Raw genomic sequence first — 20,464 nt, 5'->3', positions numbered from 1 at the left:
TCACTGCCCAGGACACGTCATTAATAATTTTGCCAACTTTATGGCGAACAAATGTTGTTCGTAGTAGTTGAAATGCTAGTTAATTTGTTTCCACAAAAAAGAAAGTAACAAAAAGAGCATGCACGAGGTTATTTTATCCCTGCACTCGAGACTTCCAGCACACAGCAAGTGCCATATGCTTGTTACCAAGTGCTCAGTGTTGACGAGGGCTCCGCGGTCAGCGTTGGTCTCAATTTTTCTATTCGAGAGCACTGTGGTTCACCCATGTCACATTGTATGCTGCAAACATAGCAACTGGCAATATGTCTGCTGTCTGTCCCTCTGAAAGACAGCAGACGAGTGGAGTGGCTGCTGAGCATCGGATTGTCAGTATCCAATGGGTGCCAGGACTTGCGCATTTACGTCCGTCAATTTACGCCGGAGGGTTACTACCACACAAGTGTTTCGCGTGTTCAGTACTCGGGTAAACACAAGCACAAGTGGACTGCGCCTGGTCGTTTTATCGTACCGTTTTATGGGATGAGCAGAGGCGCAAACATTAATGGTCTGCATGGTGCAGCCCCCTGGTGGCACAGAGCTCAACCAAACACAGAACTAATACAGCAGTAACGAAGTGTATTCTACTTTACTGCTAATGTAAATTTTTGGCAGGAGTGCAATCATGAACATGTAGTTTTTCTAAATGTTTAAAATGTTTTACACTTGGTTAGAGCAATATTAGCTGTACGTATGGCTGGTTAAGCTCTGCGCCACCAGGTGGCTAGACTGTGCAGACCGATCAAGCCACTCACATATGTCTACGCTAAAGCTCCTTCATCAAAGCAATAGTAGTATAGAGGGGCTTTATTTTACGCCTCCACCCATCCGTCGAAGTGCCCAGCTCGCCTGCGGTTACAGAATACCGGACACGCTCGGCGCTGCGACAGAATGCTCGCAACGCACACTGCTTCGACAGCTCTCGCTTAGGATCGACTGACAGGCAGCTGGCGGAGAAGTTTGAGAGGCTTTGCGCACTGGCTCCAAGACAACCGGAAGTAGATGACAGGACGTCCCATCGTGACGCAGAGCCAGTGAAGGCAGAGCTTAGCCCCAATTGCTAGGCGAACGAGTTCAGGAGAAAATGCATGGCTATGAAGGAGGGTAACTTGTAATCGTCCGAAGCACTCTTAATATGAGACAGTTCACACGAATTGTGGTGCGAATGATTTGCTGTAGCTGTACGCTACACGTCTACAAAATTAGTTGATACTGTTTCAGTGACCCTTTAAGGATATGCCAAGGTGTCACGTTCAAGCAAACAAAACTGCCACCACCAAGTTCACTGGAATGCTTTTTTTTTTCTAAGCACAACACTTTCAAGATATAAGGCTGCGCACTGCGCAGAGCAGCCCTACCTGCAGAGGCTGCGGCTCAGCTGTGGCAAGGGTGTTCTTTCGAACGGGCGAGTCTCCTGAAGACAGCTCAAGGACACCGCCATTGGCCAGCGCACACCCGAATGATGTCTCCAATTTCTCATCACTCCTTCTCTGTTGAAGGAAAACATAATAGCACATACTCTGAGCTGTTGAAACAGAGATCATTTTAAGCCTCAACGATCAGCATGGAGTAAAATTTGCAAGTGAAATGAGCAAGTGAAAAAGGTCCTGACTGGAAATGTTTCGTTTTACTTACTATGCACTGACAGAACTTTACTGCAGTGCTGCCGCTGGTGACTAATTTGTTGAATTTGGTGACTAATTGTTTGGTGCCTAAAATTTGAGGTTGGCTGCCTCAGCCTCCCTGGTTACTTTTTGCCTAATTTTGACTAACATATTGGTTCATTTTATTGCTAATTCTTCATCTGCGTATGAAATCATGCATGGATTTAGAAGGAAGCTTTGCAGAATTACAAAACTATAGTGCCAGTGGACTAGTATTCTTTCAAAACTCTATCTTCGTTTGTCTGGTAGAAAGGGGATAACTATCAGAGAGGAAAATAAAGGCCAAGAAACATTCTTGAACTTAGTTTACCAACACTGTCTTCCTGATCTTTCACCTACTGTCACCTCCACTCTGCTATTGTCACATGCTAGACTTTTTGCTTTTATTTACTATCGTACTGAAAGCATGCGGCTTGTTCATAATTTTGTGCTGCATTTGCAGGTTAAGGAACAGGACTGATTGGCTGAAGCACACCCAGCCTGGTTGCGTACAGCGTGTCATCAGTCAAAAATAAAACTACCGTTAACTGCAACTACTGGAACTGCAAGATTTGTCCACATTTTGGGAACTTGCTCAAGCACGCCGAAACTAAGAAGACCACAAATTCATAATTATTCCACCTTTGCAACAGGAACTGCGACAGCTTTGTCTGCCACACCACCGAACTATGGTGGTTTGCCAGGGTTCGCCAATTAAGAATCACCCTGTGTGTTGCCATCCTCATCATCATCAGCCTATTTATGTCCACTGCAGGACGAAGGCCTCTCCCTGTGATCTCCAATTACCCCTGTCCTGCGCCAACCAATTCCAACTAGCACCCGCAAATTTCCTAATTTCATCGCACCACCTAATCTTCTGCCGTCCTCTACTGTGCTTCCCTTCTGTTGGTACCCATTCTGTCACCATAATAATCCATACATCTATAAAACCCGTTGAGACCCGCCTCGGTTGCTTACTGGCTATGGTGTTGGGCTGCTAAGCACGAGGTCACAGGATCGAATCCCGCCCACAGCGGCCGCATTTCGATGGGGGCGAAATGCGAAAACATGTTTGCACTTAGAATTAGGTGCACATTATAGAACCCCAGGTGGTCAAAATTTCCGGAGCCCCCACTACGGTGTGCCTCATAATCAGATCATGGTTTTGGCATGTAAAACCCCATAATTTCTAATAAAACCCATTGACGAACTTGGTGGATTCTGCAAGCTGAACAGGTGGATTTCCAGCTGCACAGAATGAGATGCAAAGCTATTGTCAACAACATTCTCTCTCCGTATTTCCCGAAGAGGACAGATAAAGAACTCAAGGCCTGCGCTTATTCTCTTACAGTTGACAAATCCACTGATTTAAGACACGGACAAAACTGCAACTTTTCTTGATATTGTGTCCAACGGTTAAAGCGAAACATGCTGCTATTACTGAAGAAACTGTACGAACATGACCCCTCAATTAAAAAGCTGGCGGATTTTGCAGACGGGGCCATGGGCAGACATTATTCTCTTTTCAGTCAACTTTTTGGATACAACAAAAATTTTTCATATGTTAAATGTTTGCACCACAGCCTCTAACATGTAGCATCTAAGTCGATGGATGCAATTCCCCCTTCATTCAATAGTTGGTTCAAGAGACCTATAACTGCTTTGGCCACACAAGCTCATGATAGGAGGCCTACGCAAAAAGCTGAAGATGTCTTCAGGGAGCGAGAGCATAGCATTGCCACCAAAAATCTTGTCACATTCACAAACTATACATGGCTTTCAATTGTAGACTACAATAGGAAACATTGGCACAGTTTCAGGCTTTGATACAGTTATTTGACAAAGCAGAAGTCTGCAACTACAACACCTGCATCATGCATAAGATGTACCATAAAAGATGCCGTAAGGTACGTAAAAAAAATGTTCGAGAGCAATATTACTGATATTTTGTCACTACTTCAAGAGGTAGAAAATTTATACTTGGAAAACTTTAGACAAATTTTGAACCCATAGTCTGAGGGCGCAACACATTGACAAGCTTGATGCCATTGGATTTGTTCAATATGGTGCCGATCCTCTTGAGCTCAGAAGCAAAAGACCTAGGAGATGTCTACAGCACTAAAGTAATCAGCCTGTTGCTGAAATAGTTGCCAATTACTCATGATATGACAGCATTTATGTCTTTGTATATACCCATGATTTTAGACTATTTATCTCTTTTATTTTACGATGGCGACAAATCTGGCATGAAAATAAAGAAGCTTGGACACTTTTGGCTACATTTGACTTCAGTTTTGGCCCCTTTCCAGTATACCCAACGGCAACACTACTTTATTGTCTTGTTACATTGCACAAACAAGTGACAGTGGTGAGAATGCCCTTGACAGTTTGGATCATTTACCACAGTGTTTGGAGCAGGTGAAAGGTTTTCAAGAAAGTGCACACAGAAAAACAAAAGGTAGTTCAGTGTTCTTTTTAGCTTACATAATCATTTCGTCAGGAGAACTAGGAGCAAAATAAGTGATTCATCACAGCACACCATGATGGCAGCGGCAAGCCACCACTAACAATGAACACACATGCTACCAGCAACACTGCGCAAAGTCGCACAAGCAACATTAATGGGACAATATAAAGAGAAACACTAAACCAGGAGTCTGAAACATTCTTTCAAACCAATTTTCTTTAATCTTGCGGTAATAAGTACATTAGAAGTGAAAATGAAGGTAGCAGTTCCTCTTATTAAATTTTGCGCCAATACACCACCGTGATGTCAAGGATCTTAAAATACTTTTTTTTGTATTTGGGCCATTGAGGGCAGGTAGAAGTTTATGAAATTTGCTCAGTACAGTCTTCCATTCTTCTGCAAATGGAATCTAGTACAAATTGATCTATGTACAGTTAACTAGGCCCGAGAAGTTGCAGTAAAAAAATATGACGTCACGGCAAGCTGGTGCAGAAACTCCAAGCGGCGTCGCCACCAGTCTTTCGTTTTTGCATCTTTTCCCAGTAAGTGGGCCTCTTTTGTTGCTGAGATAGGTAATTTACTAGTGCAGCTGAAATTATTCTCGCATGAAATTATTCATGCACTAGCATTTTTAGGGGCACTTCATGCACTTTCGAAGGGCTAGCTAGCTAGACACTAGACGCTAGTGTGTGTGTGTCTCTGTGTCTCTCTCTGTGTGTGTGTGTGTCTCCGGCCGGCCGGCCGTCTGTCTGTCTGTCACTAACCACTTTCCCACCTACCTGGGTCACTGGGTAGTCAGTGGTCAAATGGGTAGTGCATCAAGATGCTGTGCTGAACCAACCATTGGACCAACTTTGGTAACAGAGTTTGTGGCAAAGTGCACATACGTGCCGCGCTTGAATGAACCTTTTTCACGTGAACATGAGTCACTGTAGACATGCGATCGGGTAGGTACCGCTGTCCGAAGAAACTCTTTGACACCGACTCATGGTATTGCGTATGTGCCACACGGTCTGTCCTGGTCCCCAATAAACCCCTTTGATGTGAAATTTGGTCACTGGGTATTTGCCAGTAGGGGTGTGCTGCTCTTCAATGAACGTCTTTGACACCCACTTGGGTAACTAAGTATGTGCCACTGAGAATGTGCCACTCTACAATGACGGAAAAGATCCCTTAAATTTCTCCACTGCTAAGCAGAATTGAAAATGCCTCCCAAGGGTTCCTCGAGGACAGCAACCTAACAATTAGCAGCCTGTGCCACAAATGCACTGGGTATGTTCCACTTTTCAATGAACGCCTTTTACACCAACAATTTAGCGAGCTGTCCCATGAATGCATTGGGTGTGTGCCACTCTTCCAAAGAACCTCTCGCCTACTTGGGTCACTGAATATGTGCCAGAGGGTGCGGCCAAGCGAGGGAACAATTCTCAGCATTCATAGGCACCGGCGCACAACACTTGTTGCCTTAGAGGCCACATGCAGACTTCTCGGCAAGTGCCACTGGATGGCACATCATGTTCAGAAAGAAGCGTGAGAGAGTAACTCAGTTGCTCCATGACGTCTTTCTGAGCGTTCACACGCACTGGCATGCCATGCATTTCAGAGGCCACATGCAGGCTTTGTGGCAGAGGTGCCAGATGGAGTCGAGTTTTCTTAGGGAAGTGAAATAGAGAAGTCCTGCTTCAGTACACACCACACATCATAACTCGTTTCAACAGTGGCAATACGCTCTGTCACCATATTGATTCATTGCTAATGCATTACCGTCAACAGCAATCAGGAGATGGGTTCTGCCACAATCATTTTTTTTCCTTTTAGTGTGCCTTTATTGAAGGACCACTTCACAAACTTGATATTCTGCACTTTACAATTTTGTTTCATGAACCTTAGTCAGGGGTGCCAGCTCACAATGTTCTTTATTCCACCACTGATTTGCACTCACAGAACAAGGCGTATATTGTTAGGCCACTTGCTTGTTTGCGTTCAACTTTTTTACCCTGAGCTTTACCAAAGGCACGTGCATTACCGAAGACATAGTTGATATCAGGACGTGGTTGTCAATGAACAGGAACTGCAATGTAGAATGTAGTATACGATCGCCGTGCATGTGGTTATAATGCCCGATGATAAATTCAACGACCTATAGTTCTCCTGAAAGAAAGGAATATGGTGCAACAAATTGCGTTGCAAGTCGGCAAAATGAATACGAACGGTTGACACTGATTACCTTCTTGTCTACAGAGAGTCACCACGCATCAGCCATCAATGCATAAAACTAGTCCGTTAATCATGCAGTCACAAAGCCAGCATGGCCACCCAAGTCATTGCAGCCTCATGCATGCCTCACAGTTGACGCATAAAAACAGGAATAAATTCGATTCTGCTGGCTGTCAAAACAGCAGTCTCGCTACCATAACGCCCTGAACAAATGCAGCCGATGAATGCAGCAGCGCCATGCTTTGTATTGTATGTGTCGTATAGCTTCCCAATTTTCACACCACCAAAACTACATCGTGACACAGCAGTGGCGCAAGTTAGGCAAAAAAGACCCTTCTGGAGCTGTGTGGAGCAACAAATTTCAGTCAGAGCAAATTGGCACAATTGGCCCAGCATTCCCACCAGTCAAGGAAACTGACTTGTTTAGTTTACTCGCTCCTTCCAAGGGCACAAGTGGGTTCAAAAGAGCAAGGTGATGGTTCGAATGGAGTGAGGAGTACTACAGGAGTGACAAAAATAATTCTGCACAGATCCCTGTCAATGAAAGAACCAATGTTTATGCAAAGTGTTGGCTAATGATGACACGGCGCATTGTTTTTGTGTCACTGCACTACCTGTTGACACCAAATTTCACATCTTTGTGCCAAATGGAGTGGGCAACGCAGCAGCGAAATGGGCAACATGCTCAGGGGCACTTTTTTCTACGTATTCCAGGTTGCAGCTCTCCTGGCAAAGTTCGAGCTTTTGTTGGGCTGCCGCTCTGCAACTGCCTCGTGGAATCACGATATAGGACGGCTTCGCATCCCGTTATCGAATCCTGGTGACATGTGCCACGTCAACAAGATATCGAGCCCTGGCATCACATCGTACACACGGGATCAGCCATGGATGACATCGACTCACGTGGCCCTGCAGGAGGACTTAAAAGTGAAGTGCTACTCCAGTGGGCAACGCAGCAGCGAAATGGGCAACATGCTCAGGAGCACTTTTTTCTACGTATTCCAGGTCAGTAAATATTTGCCGACGGCCTGCTATCGTAGCGATAATAGGTTTTTACTGCTGCTGCCTTGCCCACTGTGTCTTGAATGCCTTCTTGCTCGACTTAAAAATATTCCGGTAAATATTTTGCTTTGTGGCGACGTTGAGGCCAACCCTGGCCCTACCGAGAAGGAAATATTGATGGAACTTCATGCCGGTCAAAATTCATTGAAAACAGCTATACATGATGTACAGGCATCTCAGAAAGAGATTGGCAAGCAAGTCAGTTCATTAACTGATCATGCTGATGGTTTAGAGCGCCAACTGAGGAACCTAAGTGTAGTTACTAAGCGGGTCGAGGATATGGAGACTGCGATGTCTACGGTTAGAACAGATCTAGCCTCCACTGTATCGTAGTAGAAAATCGTAGTCGCAGAAACAACTTAGTCATTTACGGTCTTGACGAACCAAGCAAAGAATCTTCTCGGGATCTTGAAGAGAGAGTAAAAGATTTGTTTCACAGCAAACTTGGTATCTCTGTGGCGAATATAGAAAAATGCCATAGGATTGGAAACAGAAATGCTGGCCATACACGACCGGTCATGCTTGGGTTTCTGGACCATCGGGAAAAAATGTCAATTTTGAAGGCTGCATACAAATTGAAGGGTACAGCTGTTTCAATATCGCAAGATTTCTCACGCAGAGTTCGAGAAATTAGAAAGAAACTCTGGAACAGTTCTACTCTAGAAAGAAATAATGGCTCGAAAGTCAAACTTGTACACAATAAACTGAGCATAGACGGCATAATCTTTGGCTGGGACGAAAAGAAAGGTACACATGTTCAACAAAAGAAAAATCAAAATTGACGTTTTGTACAAAAGCCTCAGGAGCTTAATATACTTAACGTGAACTGCCGGAGTGTGGTTAACAAAGTCACAGTACTTGAGGGAATCTTGGTGGCCCATAACCCTGAAATAATTATTCTCACAGAAACATGGTTAAATGATTCTATAAAAGATAACGAATTTGTTCCTCGTGGGTACAATGTGCACAGGAAAGATCGAGGGAGCAAAGGTGGGGGTGTGGCTTTGCTGTTCAAGGAGCATTTAGTATTTTGAGAATGCCAGATATACCGAACATTGAGAGAATATTCTGTAAAGCCTATCATGGCGCAATTAGATATGTATTGGGAGCACTTTACCGACCACCTAATTCCTCTCCTGATTTCTTTGCTCATTTGCAAAGTTACCTGATTGCTCATGTGAAGCCTGGTGATCGATTAATTCTGGGCAGAGACTTCAATATGCCAAACGTGGATTGGTCAACCTTCACACTAAACGTTTCTAATGAGAGGCTACAAGAAGGGTTGTTTGATATGATTTTTTCTTTTGATCTACGGCAAGTAGTTGACAGTTACACTAGAATACAAGGTAACTGCTGCTCCATCCTTGATCTGTCTTTCTTAAGTGGATCTATTACGGGGCAAGCAAAGTGCGAAGTACTGCCTGGAATTTCCAATCACTCTGCTGTGTTGTTGACCCTTTCGGGCGTCTCTGTGAAGAAATCTGTTGATGTCACTTCCATGCTCAACTTCTCGCACGCAGATGATGTCGCCATATTGGATATGCTTTCGTTTAGTTTTGACTCATTTCAAGGCAGCAGCGCAGACATTCATACACTGTGGAATCAATTTAAAGATCTTTTAAATGATTGCATCAAACGCTTTGTCCCTTGCATGCTAAAGAAAAGGAAAGGCAAATCTCCTTGGATTTCACGAGACACATTGCAATTAAGAAGACGATTAAAGCGCCTGAAGACAAAAAGACGTACCGCAAGAGACTTGGACGCTTTGCTTACTAAAATTTCCGAACTCTCCTCCGAGCTAAAAATGAAAGTTTCTTCAGATAAGCAACGGTACTTTGGGGAGAAACTTCCTAAATTTATTTCAACATCTCCTGAAAAGTTCTGGAGGCTAATTTCTCCCAGTAAGCAAATTAACCCTTTGAAGGTTTTTGCCGTACATGTACGGCGGCGGTTTTCTGTCCCGCAAGGTCTTTGCCGTACGGGTACGGTTCCGACCCTCCGTTTGAAATTTCGCGCCATAATGACGATGAGCGCTCATCGGGAGGTGCTGCCACCTCTTAGCACTCACAAGATGCGTTTGAAATTGGTGCTACCTTCTTGGGGAGATAAACAGAGCTGATTGCTAGCTTCAGCGCGTCGCTCAGACTGCGGCAACGCCCCTTTGGCGGTTTCGGTTTCGCCGGGTGATCGCAACGGAGGCGCGCGAAACGTCATTTTTTTCTTTGTCGGCACTCTCTTGCAGGGCGATGGAAGTTGATTTCTATCTTGATTGGCGCTGCTCTTAGCTTGCTTATAGCGGCGTTCGCGAGGTATTCCCGCTCTCAGTGGCAACGCGCTTTCGCGGTTTCGGTTCCGCCGCGTGATCGCAACGGAGGCGCGCGAAACGTTGTTTTTCTCTTTGTCGGCACGCTCTCGCAGGGGCGGCGGAAGTTGATTTCTATCTTGATTGGCACTTCTCTTAGCTTAGTTATCACCACTTGCTTATCAGCGCCGTTCGCGAGGTATTCTCGCTCTCCGCGGCAACGCGCTTACGCGAGAGGGTGCCTCAGACCTCTGCCCAAGGCAGCCGCACGCAGAGATTGCATGTGTGCGCCAACACAACTCCTCGCTTCAAGAGAACAGACACGCATTTTAGGTGTGCAGACTGCGATAAGGCGCTGTGCGTAGACCCGTGTTACAAGGAGTACCACGCTCGGAAATACAATTGAACATTCTGCAGTTCTGAGTGATGCCGACACCAAAATACTGTTCCTAATTATTTTTGACTATTTATTCCCGACTTAATACATTTTGGACATTCAAGATCCGCAAAAAAATAATTTGACCACCTGGGAAAGTTTTTTTCAAAATAATTCGACCCTCAAAGGGTTAATGGTGCTTTCGTCGTAAATGGTGTTTTGAGTAATGATAGTGCAAATATAGCAGATGCATTTAACTTACATTTTAGATCTGTGTTTACGCAAGACAATGGTTCATTGCCATACTTTCATGCTTCATACCCCCCTATGTCTGACGTTACTATTAATGAGAATGGAATACTTAACATGCTCCTTAACCTTGATATTAAGAAATCACCCGGTCCTGATGGTTTGCCAAATGAATTCTTAAAGCGTTATGCGCCATGGGTCTCTAAATATCTGAGTGTGCTCTTTCCTAAATCACTAAATGAAGGCGAGATTCCAATCGACTGGAGAACGGCAGCAGTGAAACCTATCTTCAAAAATGGTAATAAGCAGCACGTCTTGAACTATCGTCCTATTTCTTTGATTTCAACATCATGTAAACTTCTGGAGCATATAATACATAAACATCTTAATGAGTTCCTTTCAAAGAATAAAATATTATCATGCCATCAGCATGGCTTCAGAAAGTGTTTCTCTACATGCACACAATTAGTAACTACTGTACACGATTTCGCTAAGGCAATAAATTTAGGTAAGCAGGTCAATGCAATCTCCATGGACTTTGCGAAAGCCTTTGACAAGGTTTCCCACAAAAAACTCCTCCACAAACTTGATGTTACTCTGGGTAATGCCAAAATTGCTACTTGGCTTTCTGCATATCTTTCAAACCGATATCAATATGTTTCATTCAAAAACCATGCCTCTCGGAGGCTTCCCGTTGAGTTTGGTGTTCCACAGGGTTCGGTGCTCGGACCACTGTTGTTTCTAGTTTTTAATGGTATCGTTAATGACATTTCCGTAAACATTAGATTATATGCAGATGATTGTGTAATGTATTCAGAAATAGATAGCGTCAGTGACCAACTACGACTAAATAAAGCCTGTGAAAAAGTTGTAAAATGGTGTAGTGACTGGCAAATGGCTATCAATTTTGACAAAACTGTATTTATGGAAATTTTGCGCAAACTTAGAAATCTGCACTTCCAGTACTCGGCGTGTAATGTCTTGCTATCTGAGGTTGAGCACATAAAATATCTTGGTATTTGGATTTCTAAAGATCTTAGATGGAGCAAACATATCAACACTGTATGCGATTCCGCCAATCAAAGGCTTTTCTTTCTCAGGAGGGCCTTGAGACTGACAACACCTGAAGTTTGCCTTCTTGCATTTAACACAATTGTGCTGCCACTTTTAGATTACCGATCCATAATATGGTATCCTTTCACTAAAAAAGATAATAAAGTAGAAGGTATCCAAAAGCGGGCCGTTCGTTATATATATAACAGCTTTGGGCGCACGTCGATGACAGCCTTGCTAAGCAGAGCCAATCTGCCAACTCTAACCCAAAGGAATCGTGCTCTCAGATTAAAATTTTTGTTTCAGCTCATTAAGGGATACTACAGCATAGATATTTCTGAGATTATTTCCTTTTCAACAGGTTATGCTACAAGGCAACGGCATGCACTAACAATTACCCCCCTCACTAGCCGCAAAAATTACTTTAAAATACTCATTTTTTCGTAAGGTCGTAACTGAATGGAATCAGCTGTCCAACGATGTGGTGTTGCAGCCATCCCTGAATTTGTTTATGTCCCATATTGTGTAATTTTCTTATTTTCGCTCTGTTACATTTGCACTTGCAGTAGATGCATTGATTCAGTTGTACTCGAAGCGTATCTTTTATTTCATATCTGTATTGTCTTTTTACTAGTCCATGTAATTTTTCTTTTGTTTGCCCTGCTAATCATGTCATAATGATGTATCCCCATCCTGCAAAAATCCCGTAACGGGATTGCAGTATTTGTAAATAAATGAATAAATAAATCAGTGTCACCCTCTAGCACTGCTTTCTTAAGCCGGTCTTCAAAACATCATTTTGTGTGGTTGTCGCACATCTGCATCTTGCTGTCCAGTTCAGCATGAAAGCCAAGACGTGTGAATTTGCAAGTATGTGTATCACTTCTGTCATGTAGTAATTACACAACATCGCCAGGCCACAGAGAAAATTTTGATTATACACTGGAAGTTGTTCCATGCCTCCTAGGGAACATTCTACTGCAAGAATTTTTCAAATATGTTATTTATTAGCAGAGATAGAATACCGAAATATTTGATGTGTCGCCAACCAACAATTTCAGGAGGCAACCTTCCCTGCCGCTCTCGCTACTTGCCCCGGCTAACCTCTGCAAGCAGAATTCCTTCCCTACATCCTCCCATATCAGAGCCGGAGTATCGCGTCACATACATGTCAATATTCCCACGAAGGACAACAAGGACGAGCACTGAACATCAACACCTTCCAAGGCACAGCGCGTCTCGAAAGGTGTTAACAGTCATTATCTAATATTTGACTTTGCACAACACTATTAATTTACGAAAAATCAGTCCTGCGGAAGCCCACAAGGTGGAGGAAGGCTCATAAAAAGGAAAAAAATTCTTATTCACCCGACTGTAGCATGGAGCTACAAAAGAAACCCACAAGGCTTTCTCAGAAACACCTATTAGGTTACACATCAGATGTACTCAGCTAAATATGGCCAAGAAAAAAAAATTACTGAGGGCTTTACTTGAACACCATCCATTGTTTGTTGATAGGCTTTTGTTAATGCTGGCCGAGATATTTTTTTCCATTGTGCAAGAACAATTAATGCTATGTTTAATTAGCTAACACTTATTAACATACTATTCAATAAGGTGCCAATACAAAGGTTGTGGAGGACGTCGAGAAATGACTGATAAGAGCATATAAAGCAACTTATAGGTCTTGTGTCATCCTTCTTCCCGAAAAAAAAAAGTTCCACAATTTTTAAATATTATATGTGACAATGCATCCCTGTGCCAGCAACATCAATGTTCTCAGACGTAAAGGCTGTCGTCTAGTATGTTGTGTACACTATGCATGTGTGAACCAAATGTGCAGTCTTATACAGGTTTGGAAAGTGAACCGTTACACAAGATTGTACTACTTCGCATTAGACGTTCACTCACGGCAAAAGCTGCTGATGCATCAAGAGCACAGCCACTCACTCACAGTGCCCATATTTGTTGAGGTTTCCATAAAAGACATCAGCGATCTGAGGTGCACCGAAGCATTGTCACATTCACAGCTTATATATCTTTTTAAAATATTGCAGGTATTCTTCTTTGTTAGAAAAAGGTATGCACAAGTTCTAGGTCACTTTAACTTGCCACAAAGCCCAAACGCCTTTTGACATCAAAGAAAATTAAAATAACATGTTCACATTCATTTCAGGTATGGACAGTATATTTGTACAAAAAGACAATGTGAAATGGTAATTAATTAGCACTAATTAGTTTGCTAGTCAATTAACCCTTTCGCTGTCGGACCTTTCTGGTCGTGACGCACCCCCAGTGTCGGCTTGGTTTCAGGGAACGAGCATAACAGGGAATGAACATAGCAATTCATTTTTGATTATGATTGGTATACAAATAACGTAGTCAATGCTATATGCACATTTCAGTGTTCTGCAGCTGCTGTTAGTAAACATCATCATCATCATCAGCCTGACTATAAAATCCGTTCAACATCCGAATCTGACGATGCGGAACCCTCTTCCTCGCATGCGACTCTGTCCGAGTCCGAATCCGAGCTCGGCTCGTATTCTAAATCGGAATTGAGCCACCGCACCAATGAGCAGACGAAGCTTTCTCGCGCGCTCAGCCATCCGAAAGTAACCACGCGCTGGGAGGATGCGCTTTCAGTCGCCCGCACAACGGAGAGAAATGGGACCTTGCGTGATCAAGAAGACAGAGGGAGATGGAAAAAGGCTAAACAAAGTTCGAAGGGCTTTACGTTTACTGCTGCAAGTCGGAAGCGAGGGTTCAGCGAGAGAGCGAAAGCAGCAATCGAGTCACTCTTTTCGGAGAGGCAACGGCACGTGCGCCAGAACTTGATGCGGCGTAGCAGACACACCAACAGAAGAAAAATAAAAACCTTCAAACCAGCGGAGATGGCAGAACAACCCTTGAACCCATAACCACACACGCGTGACGCATGATCCAGCGAACGCCGAGCCACCGCGCCACTTGGCAAAGAGAAAGTAGGGAGTGGCAGTCGCACCGTACTCTTCAATACATGGGTTAACACAGGTCGGGGAGAATATACGAACTTGTAGAAAGAGTCAACAGATGGCGTGGCCAATTCAGGAGCACCAGCTTTGCGCTCAGGCGCGAAATTTTGAACGCACGATAGAGAACGTACCGGTACGTCAGTGACACCGTGGGGGGGAAGCGCGATGACGTACCGGTATGTCCGTGACAGCGAAAGGGTTAAATAGTAAATATTTTCATGACGTATCCACAACTGAAAACCCCCTACAGCATATAAAAAAGCACTAATATGGGCTCTACATTGGTTATCCACACTTAAATCAAGAGTTTTTAGTCATCAAATTAAGCCAATCAAAAATGATATGTTGGGCTTTGTGCTGTTAGATATTGTTATCAGCCATTTTTCAATATCCTCCACAACTTTTTCATTGACATCTCAAAGATCAGATAAGTTTATGAAGTTAGCTAATTAGAAGTATTTGTGCATAATGAACAAGAAATACTGACAGTGACCACCATGAACAACCCCAATCAACATATCGTGAATGCTGTTAGCGATGCCCTCTGTGAATTTTTCATTCTTGGCGACATTCAGTTGAGATACCATTGAAGAAAAGTGAGGTTACCACCCTGGTCATGTTCGCCAATATTTCACATCACCGGCCAAGAAAAAAGAAAACTGATATTTTTGAAACTAATAAGGAGATAAAAATGTTCACTGACTTTCCAATCTGCATCATTGACCAATATTTTACACAAGCTCAATTATTCAGTCTTCTTCGCAGCTCCACCACAGGCCCCACAAAGCCAATGTAACACTGTGACCGATATTTTGGACACTGAACGATGGTGTATTAAAATTTTCACTCACTCTGCACAAATCGCATCATGAACATTGATGCTGTAAACACAACTTTGCATTTTCGCTGAACTTTGATGGCTGCCATTTGGCCACAATTTGTCAACTTCATTTGAAATTAGTGTTTTGGCACAGGCTGGTGCAGCACTTCCATCCCTGTGGGATGTAGAAGTATCAGTGATTGACTGTAGCATGACTTGATAACCACACTACTATTTTCCATTGCACAGTTCAGATACAATGTGTCCCACATACCGTATTTATTCCAATCTAGGCCAATAGTTTTCTTTTTTTTCAAATAATCATTTACCAAACTCTAGGGTTAGCTTAGATTCAAGGATTTTAAAAATAGGCCAGTTTGTAATTGAAAATTATAACTGTGGTGCATAGCCTGCGCCATTTAGAAAAGTCAGTATCGCAGCCGCTACTAGGCGCGCCAGTATCCAACTGATGTACACGAGTGACGCCGCCATTTTGACCCGTGTCGTATAAGTGTGCGGCACGGCGTTATCGTAGTGGCACCAAGCAGGCAATGCCACTGCAGTGCTACTTTCAATCGAAAAGTTGTGCTAGTCGCACAGGCATCATCAAACGTTTGAGCTGGGCGGGACTTCAGCATTGATGAGAAAAACATCCGTCGTTGGAGAAGGCAATGGGAGATGCCTTTTGCATTTGCCGCAACGAGGAGATGACAGCGATAAGGAAGACAAGAGCACAATAACAGAGAAGAGTTGTTCACCAAGATCGCACCGCATTTCGATGCGTAAGAGCCGTGCAACACTGTCTACGCATGCGTGGGCATGCAGACACGAGTTATCACACGTCCACAAGCGTACGAGGCTAGCAGCGACGATGACGCAGAGTAAGCTTGGCACATTTATATTAAATACATGCTGTTTTCATTTTGTGAACGCTGCCCTCACTTTTCTGTTCGGCCTATATTTGAGGCAAGTTTTTTTTTATTTTTTCCAGCTTTGGACATTCAGAGGTCGGCTTAGAATCGGGGTCAGCCTAGGTTAGATTCAAGTAAATACAGTGACTTGTGCCAAAATTTTAAAATATGCAAATGCCACATAGATAAGACAGCTACGATCTGCATAGCGGGCTCCTACACAGATCACATATTCCAAGACCAAGGTGTTGTTTCCTGCCGTCACTTGGAGCAAGTCAGACAATTTCTTTTTTGTATTTTGCCTAATTACATATTTATTATTTATTAACTTCTCAAATACAGCTAAACCTCAATATAATGAACTGCAATGTAACACAATTTTCAAGATAACAAAGCCTGTTTATACACAATTTCAATATAACAAAATTTTCACTGGCGCAGCGAAGGAATACCGAGAAAATAAATGGAAACTTTCGAAGATCCAGGTGGTCAAATGGTTGAACTGCAAGAGCCTGGTTGGAAACGCACCTATGAAATCTCATGACCAAGAGTAACCGTCAAAGCGCAGCAGCGTCATAATCCGTATAAAGTCCAGGTGCAATAAGATCCTATCACACCCCACACACTGTATTCTTTGGGCGCGAGAGTCAGCCAAGAAGGATGGCGGCTTGATGAGTGCTCAAGCAAGGGGAAAGGGAGGAGGAGTGTCAGCGTGCAGTAACGTGATCAAGTGCACCTGATGGGGGAGGGAAGGGGGGGCAGTTGTTCTCTTTCTTCTAGTGGGGGCCACGGCAATGCATGGCTGTCGGCCCAGATGCGCACATATGGAGCCCGCAGGCCAGGCATTAGATGTAAGTTGCTGCATGTGCATGCCAAGATGCATGCCAAGATGGCTTGGCATCATGTGCGCTGTCTTCAGTGCACTGGAGGTTGCGTAACATCAACTTTCGTAGATGCGTTGAAGGGAGAGGTGGACAAAGCACTCGCTACCCACTGCCAGCACTTTTCATGATAGCGTCGTCCCACTGCGGACAACACTGTTAGCTGCAGGGGCGGAGTGGACGCGAAAGCATGAATGGGTTCACTTTGTATTGGCAATGTGAAGATATCGCCAACATGACATGAAAACGTATCTTTCTCTCGCCAACTCTCAGGTTCAACAAAATGATTTTAAATGTGTCAGCATTTCTATGCTTACCCAACAAGAAAACCATCCTCCGTTCGTCCCGCAAGACGGCCGCTTTTCAGATAGTGCCCGCAGCAGTGAGCAGATTCGCCTTCGTGTAGCCCCTCGCTTTAACGCCAATGAAGCAGCAGGAACACAGCGCTTACAGAGCTCTCAGCACGTGCCTCACTCTGCCACTTTCACAGATCGCTTTCAACATATCGGCCTGCACGTCTCTCTTCAACACCAAGCAAGCAACGAGAAAACAGCATGAGGAGTTATCAGCAATCGGCACTCTTTGCAGCATCGCAGACTGCTTTCAAGGTGCGACCTGTGCGGCAGTGCCATATGAAACCACCACCCAAGTACGTTTGGTCAACACTTCAACACGGATGAATAAGGTGCTAAAGAGCAATATTTATTTCTCGTTTAAATTTGCTTTTTCCAATTTCCCAATAATTAGGAATATTGTGGCCCCTTCCTAGCAGGAAAGAATTCATCAGTCACTGCACTTATTTGCATAAATGATCGAATTTCAATATAACGAAAATTTGAGGGTAATGAAGCAAATTGCTAATTTTACTGACTTCATTATATTGAAGTTTAAGTGTATTATATTAAGAGCAAAAATGTCAACGAGAAAATTGTAGACCATACTGAAATACGTTCGGTCCAGCTTTTTGTTGTTCAATACGTGCTACATAAAACCTTTTTCCAAGCCTGGAAGAAAACCCACCAGACATGAAAAAGTGCTGCTTGGCTAGTCACGTGGGTTCTCTTTACAGTTAGTGATAACCAATTTACTAGACCCGAGTTCCACGACATCACAGTGAGCTGGTGCAAGAACCCTGGCGCAACATCAGCCCTATTCACCTCTTTTCTGGCCTCATATTATGGTAAAGGCGGCCACTTAGCAATGCATCTTAATATTCCTATACTCCTTGAGGAATTGTTATGGTCAATAATGCAAAGCATGTCTGCAAGTTCAAGAACAGACTAGGCCAACAACTGCGCAAACACAACTGAGGACTGCTCACCTGGCGATAGTCAGCAATGAATCGCATCACTTTGTCACTGAGGTAGAACAGGTACACGCCCAAGAACACTATGAGGGATTTCCACAAGTAGTCGTGCTCTTGGTCTTGGCCAAGCAGATTGAACGCCTGTAATGTGGCCAAGGCTCTCATTAAGGGTCCCATAAGAAACAAACCAAATCAGAGTGAAGAGGAGAGCATGGCGAGTGCAAAAATAGTTCTTAAATTTAAGGACCAAACAACACAGTGTGCAAAGAGAAACTTCAACTTTGTTGACACGAAATTCCATATCTGCTCAAATATTACGTTAGACATTTTAATAAAGTTACCATTATGAAAAAGCAACTCATGTGACATTCAGAGCTATAACATCAATTCAGGCTATGATGAGAGATTTTGATTTCCTTTTCACCCTTAAACCACCAGAAAAGCAAGTTTTGCAGAAAGGTTATGCAACTTCTGACTGCTCTGCACAGTCGAAAACTTTGACTTTCCCAGTCACTCCCGCATCCTTGCAGGAACACCTGTCGCACACACGCATGCTAGTGTCTCATTATGCTATTGAGAGGCTGGCTTTCCTGCATAGCCTGGTCATTTAGGGATTTAGCTCACAGAGTTTTGGAGATTTAAAGAAAGAAGCAGAAAAGAAAAATAATTATGAAATGCAATTTGCTAATTTTCAGTGCATGGTCCTGAACATATCGCAATGTGCCTCCTGAGCTGGAAATTATGAAGATTATTGTTATATTCGTGGAAAAATGAAATGTTTTTGCCATTACGGGGATGCAAATTTGACACATCGATGGTCATGAATGACCAAGACAGATGTTTCAAACTTGCATTCTGCATCACGCCTGCTAATTGAAGCCATCTGCGTTTTCAAGGTGGCATCGCAAAATGGTCAAAAGTGGCCTACATGCCCTGTTCATCTGTTACAGGTTGTGCAAGTCCTGAGCACCTGCAACAGAATGCATGTAGTAATGATGCATCTCTAATTTTAACCAGGCTGCAAAGCACAGTTCTACTAGATCTTGCAAACAAAAAGCTATCACAGCACGTATGTATACTTAGAAGAAAAACAAGCCTTCTAGTGCAGAACCTGTTTGCTTGAAGGCGCACCTATAAAGGTTTGTTCAGATAAGAACAGTCGCAGGGAATGTTCCAGCTGTTCTTTGATTTCAACAAAGTGTTTAAGTAACACAGTACTACCGCTCCATACATTGGAAAACAAACCTTATCTGCCAGTGCATGCCTTGTTTCAGCTTTAAAAAATCTTAACTGACACAAGGTGCAAAATGTGGCTTATGCAATTACACAACATTCCCACTATGAAAGAATGCAAAAAATATTAAACATTTCCTGCAAAGCCACCATACTTTTTATACTGTAAGTGGAGACTTGTAATTCAACATAAAACGAATTCAGCTTATTGCACAGACCGACAGCACAAACAAGAAATGACATATTTGGCTTTTCAGAAAGACACCCGGAATGGGCCGTTTTTAAGGATTATAATATTACTCCTCAGAGTAATAACATTCCCTAGGAATATTGCATGTGCACACTTGATTGCATTCTGAATGCAAAGCAATATACCATATTTCATCTCACTTATGCACTGCTGTTATAAAGCCTGGCGACAGAACTTGAAGATGAAAAAAACTAAACATTAGAAATGATAGTTTTTTTTTGCAGAAATTAAAAACAATCTCTAATTTCAATGCAATGTTCCCAGGTTCATTTGTAATTGGCTGCTTGTTTTCTTCAAAAGAATGTTGCATAGATTTGTTTAGACCAGGAGAGAAACTGAATATGTTTTACTTTGTGTTCAGAAAGCCACAAAGTATGCCATTGCAGAATCTGAAGTGAAAAAATCATTGATATTGTGAGGAAGAACATCGGCACGCTGAAAAGCCCCATTGCCCCACCATGTAGCTCTTACCCAGTTCGCTCTCTGGCTGCGCCCTACCTGCTGGCGCTGTGTTTGTTGCTGCTACTCTATGACCTGAATAAGCCCCCTTTGCAATAAGCGGAGCTGCAGGGTATAACAGGAAATCAGGAATTTCGCAATTGGACACAACAGCCAGCCTTCATTATGCCGGAAGAAGGGCCACG

At 43.3% G+C, this 20,464-nt stretch overlaps 1 protein-coding gene across 6 annotated transcripts in view; it reads right to left on the bottom strand.

Moving 5' to 3' along the window:
- The window catches only part of LOC126539327 (metal cation symporter ZIP14), a 179,801-nt gene that overhangs the window by 102,254 nt on the left and 57,083 nt on the right, over positions 1-20,464 (bottom strand). For all 6 annotated transcript variants that reach the window (XR_008614318.2, XR_008614317.2, XR_008614319.2 and 3 more), the window contains 2 exons: positions 18,353-18,478; positions 1,395-1,526 (listed from right to left, as the gene is read on the bottom strand). Coding sequence is in view for 3 of the 6 variants with exons in the window: in XM_055075577.2 (XP_054931552.1) it covers positions 1,395-1,526; positions 18,353-18,478 (258 nt within the window). In the remaining 3 variants the exon portion in view is untranslated. The remainder of the gene's footprint in view (positions 1-1,394; positions 1,527-18,352; positions 18,479-20,464) is intronic.

The sequence above is a fragment of the Dermacentor andersoni genome, chromosome 11 (genome assembly GCF_023375885.2).
Source record: "Dermacentor andersoni chromosome 11, qqDerAnde1_hic_scaffold, whole genome shotgun sequence".
Classification (NCBI taxonomy): domain Eukaryota; kingdom Metazoa; phylum Arthropoda; class Arachnida; order Ixodida; family Ixodidae; genus Dermacentor; species Dermacentor andersoni.
The sequence above is the reverse complement of the archived record's forward strand: the minus strand, read 5'-3'. Positions and strand labels throughout refer to the sequence as shown.